This window comes from Dermatophagoides farinae, chromosome 7 (assembly GCF_024713945.1).
Source record: "Dermatophagoides farinae isolate YC_2012a chromosome 7, ASM2471394v1, whole genome shotgun sequence".
Classification (NCBI taxonomy): domain Eukaryota; kingdom Metazoa; phylum Arthropoda; class Arachnida; order Sarcoptiformes; family Pyroglyphidae; genus Dermatophagoides; species Dermatophagoides farinae.
In genome coordinates, this window is record NC_134683.1 from 1861728 (window position 1) to 1873912 (window position 12185).

Below are 12185 nucleotides of genomic sequence, written 5' to 3' on the forward strand. Positions count from 1 at the left end.
ATTTTAAATCCGAAACAACAAAAAAAAATGTTTCAATTTATCTCAACTTTCCAATACAACAATGATGATGATGACGTTTTTTTTTACTGCGGTTTGTCGCACACAAACACACACACACACATCAGCTGTGAAGTTTATTATTCATATTATAAATCATATAATAATCGCTGAAGAAAATATATAAAGAATTTTTTCTTAACAAATTAAGTTTTTTCTTTGTATCATTTTTTTTTTCTTTGAATTCTCTTTTTTCTCATTATTCTTTTTTTTCCATTTTTTTCCAGAATCCAGGAATCTAATTTCTGCATATATTTAAATTATTGATTGACTTGTATATGTGGCAAACGACGACGATGATGATGATGATAATGATCGCTATGACAAACAAACAACATTATCACTTGTATTGAACAACAACTATAAAACTTTGTAGTGAAAAAAAAAATTTCTTCTTTTCTTCTGTTTGTTTGTTATTCTCACTATCTGTCCGCGACAAATATAACAAACACTGAATTCTGGAAAACATTAACCGTTATAGAATAAAAACGTGTATAGATAGGAGTGAAAAAAAAAGTTTTTCGAATCAACCAACCAACCAAACCAACCAGCCATTCAGCCAAACAACAACAACAATGAAATTGAAACATCGATACGAATATAGATTTATCGAAAATAATACCAACGATGATGATGATGATTCCGATGATGATGATGACGATGATGATAATGAAGATGAAAATATTGAAAAAGAAGAAAAATGGAAAATAAAATGGCCATCAATAACAACAATGAATGAATCATACAAATGGTCCAAATTTATTTGGCAAAATCATCATGAAATTGAACTGTCATATATCATTCATCGTAATCGATCATCATCATCATTACCATTACCATTACCATCATTACCATTAACATCATCAACATTATTATCAATGCCTTACAATCATTTTCATAGTATCAATCCATTTTTTCATCTCCATCAACAACAACATTATTATCAAGATCATAAAATCAATAATAATAATATTTCAAATGATAAAATCAAGTCCAAAAAAACTTCATCATCATCATTATCATTATTATCGTCATTTATAAAATCAGTGATAATTTTGCCAATTTCTAAACAACATCATTTTCATCATCATAAAAGCTTAATATCTCTTCTATTAATATTATCATTATTATTATTATCATCATCATCACCATCTTTAGCATCAGAATCAATATCAACATCAATATCAACATTATCATCATCGACATTATCAATTCAATCATCATTTTCTTTTTTACGAACAAATTCATTTTTCATAATTTTTATTTTACCAAATTTATTATTATTATTTGATACCGGTAGTATTGTTATGGCCTTTAAATGGACATTAATAAAAGATGTAAATTTTCTTGATACAAGTTATCTAATGCGTTGGCATCCTGGCCGTCATCCACATCAACATTCAATGATGAATGATACATTTCCATTATTATCAACAACCAATATCATTACGAATAATAATATTGATCATAATAATAATAAAGATTTATTGGGTACAAAAAATTCACGTCCAATACGATTTGTTGTATTAGCACCATACGGTAGTGATGAACAATATTCATTGGATAAAATTATGCCAGCAATCATAGCTGCAGTTAAATCAATAGAAGATGAAACAAAATTAAATAAATATAAATATCTTGGATGGGAACATGGTGCTGAAATCTATTTTGTCGATACACAATGTTCATCAGCCATTGGTCCATTGGCTGCATTTCATTATTATATACGTGGTAAAGTTGATGTTTTTCTTGGTCCAGTTTGTCCATATGTATTAGCACCGGTTGCACGTTATACAAGCTATTGGGATATACCACATATTACATCATCAGGACAAGTATCAATGTTTGATGATAAAAATAGTACATTTCGTATATTGACACGAATGAATGGTTCATTCTCAAGAATGGGACAATTTTTTAATCAGGTTTGTTTTTTTTTTGTTTTTTTATTCCGCATTTTATTCAACTCTAATTATTGAATAAACATGAGCACAGACACACACACACAAATATAAACGTTATACAATCAGAATACATTAATCTGTACACAAACAAAAACAAAACAAAAAAAAAATCTACAGATTCATGTCAAATTCAATGAATTATAGTCAACTGGAACGCCAACAACAACAACAACAACAACGACAGAATTGAATTCTATAATTCTATTTCTTTACTAATAGTAATAATTAGATTTTAACCAAATTCAAACTAAAAGCCAGCAACCTACATAATCATCATTATCATCATATGTTTTAATGTAATAAAACTTATACATACACACACAGAGAGAGAGAGAGAGAAATGTGAAGTGAAACAAATCAAATAATAGAATTGAATCAAAAGAGCAGCAGCAACAGCAGCAGCAATGCTCTTCTATTGTTTCATTTTCATTTAGAATATATTCTTCTAAATTACACAGAATACACATTCATCATTGAAAAATAAAATGCACAAAATTAAACTAAACTAAATTTTTTTTTACTAATTAAAGTTGCTGGGCAGAAAGAAAAAAATTAGCATCAATAAATCTTCAAAAAAATAGTATATCTGACAATAATAATTTTTTTTAATTGGAAATTATTTTCATTAAGTTTTTTTTTTGAAAAAAAAAATAAAATTCAGTGAGATTATGAAATGATGAAAAAAATTCAGACCTAGTCTTTTCGTTTGTGTATGGTTTAAATCCATCCTATAAAATTTGCCTTGTCACATTGGTGAAAATTTTCATTTTTATTTCTCACATCATCTGATGATGATAATGATGATGATGAAAAACCGTTTTTAAAAAAAATGTGTCAAATACAGTCAATTTAGCAGTTTTTTTTATTGAACAGTTGCGGTGTTGGCGGTGGTTGGTTGTTATTATTGTCAGTTTCATCATCAACTCTTAAAGTGTTAATTTAGGTGTAATTTTTGTTGGCTGCTATTGTCACCGTTTTTTTTTTTGAAATGGCGATAAATTTCAATTTTTTTTTCACTTGTCAGTCGACAGTGACACAAAATATAAAAACTTTTATATTTTTCAGAAATAGAACGCTCTCCATTATATGGTATATATTGAAATATTATTTGCTGATCAATAATTGAACGGATCAATTCAATTTTTTTTTTCGTTTGTTTGTTTGTTTCGTGCAAGGTCCAAAAAGAACAACAGAAAAAAAAATTTAATTGCTTTTCACTGTTCCCACCATCACCACCGCCACCACCACCACGAATTTTTCTGACGCCTGTCACTGATATCGATCCAAATTATGTGTGTGTGTGTGGTGTACGGAAAATTTCAAACACGATACAATTTCATTCGATAATTGTCTTGATTTTTTTTTTCATTATTTATTTATTTTTACTTTATATTCTCTTTCACTGTTTTTTTTCATTTCATGTTTACCAGATTCTACAACGTTTCAATTGGAAAACAGTATTTTTTCTATACACTGATCATAATGACCGTTCAAAAGGTCATTCACTTTGTTATTTTTCATTAGCATCAGTTTTCATGTCAATGGGACCAAAAGCAGTGGAATTGAAACGTAGTTTTGATGAAGAACAAGAATTTGCTTATGAAGATTATCTTCAAGATGCATCAATGAAATCAAGAAGTAAGTGGACAATTTGTTTTGTTAAATTCTTCGGGAACAATTCTGTTTTGTCATAATTAAAATTTGATTTCTGGCATGTCGAATCATGCCCATTCCTGTGAAAATTATCAAAAAAAAAATAATGTCGAAAAATGTCGAACGAAATCAAACAAGAATCGTGTTGAAAACGAAAACCAATTGAAAATACTTGTAAAACGAATTCAGTGGCTGTAATGTTTTGTTGTTTTTTTTTTCGTTTGTGGAAACCATTCTACAATTCCGTTTACTAATTATACTAATTTTTTTTCTTTTTCTTCTTTCCTTTTTTTTCATTTCTTTCACTTTGTCTCTCTGTAAAAAAAACCATAATAATAATTACCCAGTAATCATAATGTGTGCCAAAAAAGAGACCGTCCGCAAGATAATGATTGCTGCCTATCAACTAAAAATGATTCAAACTGGTGAATATGTATTCATCAATGTTGAATTGACTACAGGGTGAGTGGTTTTCATATTCTTTCCACAATATTTCCTCTTTTTTTCCAAAAAAAAACATTCAACTTCCGGCAAACTCGTTATAATTATCATCATCATTTTTATTCCTTTGAATTTTCCAATCCATGTTTTTTTTCTTGTTTCTCTATCTATTACAAAGTCATAACATAGAAAAACTTTTTAGTTCATTGTTTAATGATGCTGTGTATGTGTGTGTGTGTGTGGAATCCATGTTTTTCCAAATGAAAAACATTTTATGCTAGTTTAAAATTGAAAAAAAAAGTTTTTTTTCTATTAGCGATAACAAACGGAAAAAAAGAGAGGAAAATTAGACACATTTTGTTACATGTCCACATGTTAGCCACAAAAATTTTAATGTTTTTTTTTCGCTTCCATTATTTTTATTTTTTTATTTTTTTTTCTAAATCAGGTTGGATGCTGCACAACGTCCTTGGGAACGTGAAGATGATACAATGGAAAATAATTTCATTGCAAAAGAAGCTTATACAGCATTGATACGTGTTACACCGAAAATGCCTCAAACATCTACTATTAATTCATTTCTAGAATCTGTACAGAAAATTGCACGTGATGAATTTGATATTAATTATGGACGTGAAGAGGTTCGTTTGTTATAACATCATATAATTTGGATATAATTATGATTTTTTTTCCCCTGAAAAAAAAAATCATAGGTTAGCACATATGTAACAGCATTCCACGAAGCGGTTCATATATATGCATTGGGATTGAATGACACATTATCTGAAGGTCATCATGTAATTAATGGAACAATGATAACGAGAAAAATCTGGAATCGTACATTTACCGGTATTGCTGGCAATGTAACCATCGATTCAAATGGTGATCGATTAGTTGATTATACATTGTTCGATATGAATCCAATAACCGGTGATTTTGAAGCCGTAATGATCTTTGATTCATTATCACAACAATTTTTTGAAGTTGAAGGAAAAAAAATTCATTGGCCAAATAATCGTGAAGGTCCACCACCGGATACACCACCATGCGGATTTGAAGGCGAACTTTGTCTCGCTGAAGCTGAATTACGATCACAATTAGTATTGATCATCACTGCCGTGGTTTTATCATTTTTATTATTATTTTTATTTGTCGTATTTATTCTTGTTTATCGCCATTATCGATTGGAAGCTGAACTTGCATCGATGACATGGAAAATTCGTTGTGAAGATATTGTCACTGCAAGTTCAGATATGATGTATATGGCTAAAATTGGTTCACGTATGAGTCTAGCTAGGGTATGTATTTTTGTTTTCAAAAAAAAAAAATTTTTTTCTTGTTTTGATCGATCCAAATCTAAATTTTTTTTTTTGTATAGACCTCATTATCATCAGATACAATGCCATTAATGAATGGAACAAGAAATATTTGTGGCCAAAATTCATTACCAAGAAATGGTATCTATCGTGGTGTTTTGGTTTCATTGAAACCAATTGAAAAACAACGTATCGAGCTAACACGATTATTATTGATTGAATTAAAAAATGTAAGATGATATGATACGAGAAAGAGAAAAAAACACATATGACTAAAAATACAAAGAATTTGAAAGAATTCCTATTTTATTCTTGTTTAACGTGAATGATTCAATTTCAATTTGTCATTTTTCTTATTCTCTTTTTTTTGTTTTTTTTTTTTTGTAGATGAAAAATTTACAACATAATCATTTAGTTACATTTATTGGTGCTTGTATTGATCAACCACATGCATCATTTCTTGTAACAGAATATTGTCCTAAAGGTTCTTTACAAGATATACTTGAAAATGATGAAATAAAATTAGATTGGATGTTTCGTTATTCATTGATGCATGATATTATTAAAGGTATGGCATATCTACATTCCAGCGAAATGCATGTACATGGTAATCTTAAATCATCAAATTGTGTGGTCGACAGTCGATTTGTGTTGAAAATAACCGATTTTGGTCTTCATTCATTACGACAACAAGATTATACACCTACAAATCGATCACCAATGTTACCACATAATGTTGACGATACTCATTATGCATATTGGCGAAGTAAGTTGTTCTTATTGTTTACATTTTTAAAAAAAAAATTAGATTATTCAATCAATCTCAAAAAAACAGCAATTTATTTGACAATTATTCATTGGAACTTCATATTCTCAATTTTTTTTCTCATATTCATTGACAAGTTGTTCACTATATGACATATATGATGGTTTCGAAAATGACTTGTCTATTTTTGTCGATTCTTTATTCTTACATCAAACCAAAATCAATATTATTATGTTTCGAATGAAATTTTTTTCATGTGTCCAAATTCACAATTCTTGGATTGTTTTCAGTGAATAATCGATCAATTCTTCAATTCTCATGAACTATGATATCATTTCATTTAGGATTTGTCTTTGAATATTTTTTTTGTTATCATAAACATTTTGTTGTTTATATTTTGATTTGTGCAAAAGTTTTGATAGTCAGTAGCCTTATCAGGATTTTTTTTCCTCTATCATGACCAATTTATTGATCGATTTATTCTTTCATTGATTCTATTTCATTCAAACTATAGTTGTATTTTGAAAATGATCGAGATGATACTACTGGAAAAGCAAAAAAAAATCTTGAAAAAAATGGCTTTAGGCTTTTGATGACCATTATATGAAGCGAACATCATCATAATCATCGACATTCATTTTTTTTTTCGTATGTCGATTTTCCGGATCATTTTCTTTTCAAAAGTTTTCTTTCTTCTGTTTACACTATTATCAAGAATTTTTCCATATTTCAAACCAAATTCAAACAAGAAGGAAAAAAATAAAATAAAATGGACCTTGGGTCTTTTCAAAACAAAAAAAAAATTCAGAGCAATAACAGGAAATCATTTTATCATCCATTAAGAATTGAAAAAAAAATAAATGTAATTGAAAGTAGAAAGAAAAAAAAAATTTAATGATTATGATGATGGCTATTTTGAATGAATGAATGAAAAAAAAAACTTTTATTATGCAAATTGCTTCATTTTATTATAATTTTTCTCTCTCTCTCTCGCTTTCTGAAACGAGGTATCATTTTCAATGATGATGATGATCATGATCATCATAATAATTTGTTTTTTTTCATTCATTCATTCCTTCAATTTCAATTTGGAATAAATTTATGTTGTTTTTTTTGTTTTTTGTTTGAAAATATAGAAAAATTATGGACAGCACCGGAACTATTACGATTGTGGCTTAAATCATCTGAATGTAATGATAATAAACAAATACAGCAATTACATTCACAATTCATGCATGGTACACAGAAAGGTATTGTATGGTGTATGGTGCCAATAATAATAATAATAATAACATGGCCAATGGCCATAAATTATTCATAATAATCATTCTGATTGATTGATTGATTGATTCTATTTTGATTTTATGGTTCAATTGTTTTTGGTGTTTTCCTATTCGATTTTTGAATGATTGGACAATTTTTTTGATCGAAATTTTTTTTTTCTTTCCATTTCATTCATTCATGATAATGACCTTTAGGCGATGTCTATAGTTTTGCAATCATTTTACATGAAATCATTCTACGACAAGGCGTATTTTATTTGGGTGAAGAAAATACTCAAAGTCCAAGAGGTAAGAATAAGAAAATAAGAAATTGTCTAAACGATTGAATTTGTTATGATTGATTGATTGTGTTTTTATTATTCATTGAAAATGTTTAACTTTGTTTGATTTTTTTTCTCTTTTCTCTTTTCTGTTTGTTTCGTTTCGTTTGTAGATATCATTTACCAACTTGCCAATAATAATGGAAATAATTCAACAGAACATTCAACATCACCATTACTACTACGGCCATTATTAGAAGAACATATGGCCGATGAAGCCGTATTACAAATGGTACGACGATGTTGGCATGAAGATCCAAATGAACGGCCAGATTTTGTATCATTACAATCAATCATTCGTCGGATCAATAAGTAATTATTATTATTTTATATTATATTCATAACATAATGATTTCGTGTTGTGCAAATTGTTTTGCATATAGTTTTTATTTTCAATTCTTGTTTGTGTTTTTTTTTTTTTTTGAACAGAATATTAAAGTAAATTGCAATATTATGACAATTTGATGATTTTGTTTTCAAGATTAATGATGATGATTTGATTAACAAGAATGATATTAATGATGATGATGGTGATATGAATTCACAAGAATTCACATAGAACATAGATTGAGATCACGAATATTCTGTGGCTTTTAGGGCGTTGTCAAACGCAAACACACACACACACACAAACGATCATTTGAGATAAAATGGTTTTCTTTTTTTCACTGTTAATTTGAAATGAAAATCTGATAATCTACAATTTGAGCAACGGTTGTTTTGGTAGAAGAAATTCCGTATTTTAAATCATTTTTGATTTAAATTAACAAACGCACACACATACACAAAATGATCGTGAATCTCATGAGAATAAAACGAACCCTTTTTTTCGATTTATTATGCATTTAGTCCAAAAAAAATTGTTATTGTTTATCGTTAAATTTTCAAACACAATTTAGCCTTTGATTTTGTTAACTTTCTTTTCCCAATCATCCATTACCACAGTTAGTAGTGACAAATTCATGCAAAATAGAGAAAAAGAATGGAAACGAATTTTTATTGTTATGTGAACGAAAGTGGAAAAAAGTTCATAAGAATTTTTTTTTTTGAAAGTTTTTTCATTCACTTCAATTAAATGTTAATTTGTGTTTTTCTTTTTCAACAAAAAAAAAAATCGTTTAAAATTCATTTACGTATACAACAAAAACGAAAATTTCAATGAATAAATGTTGTTGATGATGATAATAATGATGATGATGATGATGATGATGATGATGATGATTGAAAAGGACTCTTGGGTATTCTGAATAAATTGTCTGGGACATATATTCAAACACAATAAACAACGGCAACAAAAGGAAAAAGTAGAAAAAGTAGGAAAAAAAATCATGATCATGTCAATAAAAGAATCGGAAATCTTTGATTCTTGATTGAAAAGCATTATTTTATTTGAAAATGCTGATATCTATATCATGAATGTGTGAGTGTGAGTGAATTTTTTTGTGAACAAATGAAAATAATGAGAATGATCGATCGATCAATTCAATGAGATTTTCAAGGGGATACAATGACAAAACAAAAAAAAATTCGTATTAATTTGTTCCTCAAATTCTCTAGTTTCAAACTGAATTCAATTGAAACGAAACGAAATTCTATTCTTTGTGTCCAAATAACATTGATCCACATTTTTAATTTGACTGTACGATTTGTACTAGATTTCATCATCATCATCATCATCAATTTCGAATCCGTATATATATGGTTTCATTTCGTTAATAATTATGATGATGATGATGATGATGAGAATACTTAAAAATGGTGGGAAAACAATTTTCTTTTCATTTGTTTCGTTCCATATCAATCAATAATAAGCCATTAATCAATCTATTTCTATTTCTTTTTGTTGTTTTTGTTGTTGTTGTTGTTGTTGTATTTCAGAGAAAATGAAAGTTCAAATATATTGGACAATCTACTTAAACGTATGGAACAATATGCCACCAATTTAGAATCATTAGTACAAGAACGTACAGCCGATTATCTGGAAGAAAAACGTAAAGCTGAAGATTTACTATATCAATTGTTGCCAAAGTAAGTAATAGTTTTAAATTGGAATGAAAATGAAAAAAAATTGATTTTGAAATGTTGTTTTTGTTTTCATCATCTATAGATCGGTAGCCAGCCAATTGATTAGTGGTGAATCAGTTCGTGCTGAAGCATATGATTCAGTGACTATTTATTTTTCCGATATTGTTGGTTTCACTAATATATCGGCACAAAGTACACCGATGCAAGTTGTAAATCTACTCAATGATCTTTATACATGTTTTGATTCGATTCTGGAGAATTTTGATGTATATAAAGTAGGAAACAATTGGTGATGCTTATATGGTTGTATCTGGCGTACCAGTACGAAATGGTGAACGTCATGGTGGTGAAATTGCACGAATGTCATTGGCATTGTTGAATGCTGTACGATCATTTAAGATTAGACATCGTCCTGATGAAAAACTAATGCTAAGAATCGGTATACATACTGGTTCTTGTGCTGCTGGTGTTGTTGGTTTAAAAATGCCAAGATATTGTTTATTTGGTGATACTGTCAATACAGCGTCTAGAATGGAATCAACTGGACAAGGTATGATTTTTATTGATGTAAATTATTCATTTATTAATAATAATAATAATTTTTATGATGATAATAATTAGCCCTTAGGATTCATGTCAGTTCATATACGAAAACATTGTTGGATAAATTATCCGAATTCGATCTTGTCCTACGTGGTGAAATTGATGTTAAAGGAAAAGGTAAAATGACTACCTATTGGCTACAGGGCATGAAAACCAATCATCATCAACATTTAAATGGATCAAATTCGAATGTAGAAAATTGTTGTTGTGATTTAGATTGTATACAGGACATTGGTGATGTATCATCATATTCAGAAATACCATCACAAAATTCACAATCAGGTTCACATTATGAGCTTCAACAATTACCACAACAATCCAAACAGCAACCGACAACATTATCAACACAACAAGGATTCATCGATAAATAATAATTCTTCTTCTCCACCAACAAATCTCCCAACAACAGCTTAACCAAATTCCAAAGTACCGATCCAGAAAAAAAAATATTAATTTCAACATCCAACATCATCATATTCGAACCTTGTGATTTACCTTATTATTATTGTTTATTCAATCCTCTATCTTGTTATCATTAATCATCGTTATTATAATTATGTTTTTTTGGTTGTTGTTGTTGTAAAATAAATAAATTTTTAAAAAATCACTAACTTTTATAACGACATCTATTATTGAGAATTTCATTTACAAGCTAACTAAAGTCACCAAAAGATGGCGTTAATCTATTTCGAATTTCATAATTTTCACAAAAAAAAAAAAATAAATTAAAGAATTTATATCAAAGCAAACCATTTGTGATCCATGATAATTTGCGTGACAAAATACGAGAAAACGAAAAATTTCCGCTTCTGTTCACTATCTATATCCAATTTGAACTTTGAACCGAACTGTTTGATTTTCATATTTTGTTCGGATAGATCTAGATCAAACATCATATATGATTCATTGATAGATGAAACCATAACTACTGTTTGTTATTTCAAGTCTATAATATTCATCAACCATCATCAGCCATCATCATTCAATTTTCTATTTATTTATGTCTAGTTTGTTTGTTTGTTTATTTGGACATGTAATCGAAAATGATTGGACAATTCATACAAACAAACAAACAAACATAAACTGAAAAAAGTTAGCGAAAAAGAAAGAAATAAACAAAACACAAACTATTATTGTAGCTGATTTTTGATCTCCTATGTACTAATAACCGCCCAAAAATTTATATTTTCAAAATGATAAATTCACACACACACAAACACACACACAAATGAAAGGAAATGAGACAAACAAACCAGAATGAATTCAATGAAATGTTATATGTTGTTAACAACATTACAACTTTGCTCTTTGACTTTGTAATAAACATTTATTATTCGAATGGTAAATATTTGTCCGGACTCCGGATGATCAATTTTGATCATCATCATCATCATCATCATCACCATCAACAACATTTTGTATGATAGTCCGAATTTTTCGATTTTCAACATATTTATATCATGACTGATATGGCCATGATTATATTTTGTATATATAAATGGAATTGTTAATTTAGAAACGCCAGAAAAAAAATGAATAAAAAAACCAACAACAACAACAACAACAACAACAACAACAACAACAACATTCATTTGAATACAAAAAAAACATTTTTCTCATTCATTTCAAATGAATGGAAAATCTATTCTCATCATCATCATCAATAAATTTATGTAATTCATTCATATTCTCATTGTTGTATATGTGTGTGTGTGTGTTTACATTCAATTTTCGTTTATGAAATCAGTGAATAATTT

At 28.4% G+C, this 12185-nt stretch overlaps 1 protein-coding gene across 1 annotated transcript in view; it reads left to right on the plus strand.

Annotated features, from left to right (window-relative positions):
• LOC124497140 (atrial natriuretic peptide receptor 1) overlaps positions 1 to 11083 on the plus strand; it is a 34147-nt gene extending 23064 nt beyond the window's left edge. The window contains 14 exon segments of the mRNA XM_075732509.1: positions 285 to 1982; positions 3452 to 3659; positions 4022 to 4136; positions 4564 to 4756; positions 4829 to 5413; positions 5494 to 5661; positions 5819 to 6197; positions 7334 to 7447; positions 7676 to 7768; positions 7914 to 8112; positions 9679 to 9828; positions 9908 to 10103; positions 10105 to 10375; positions 10447 to 11083. Coding sequence (XP_075588624.1) covers positions 633 to 1982; positions 3452 to 3659; positions 4022 to 4136; positions 4564 to 4756; positions 4829 to 5413; positions 5494 to 5661; positions 5819 to 6197; positions 7334 to 7447; positions 7676 to 7768; positions 7914 to 8112; positions 9679 to 9828; positions 9908 to 10103; positions 10105 to 10375; positions 10447 to 10799 — 4374 coding nt within the window. The 5' untranslated portion in view covers positions 285 to 632 and the 3' untranslated portion in view covers positions 10800 to 11083.
• The last annotated feature ends 1102 nt before the right edge of the window (positions 11084 to 12185 follow it).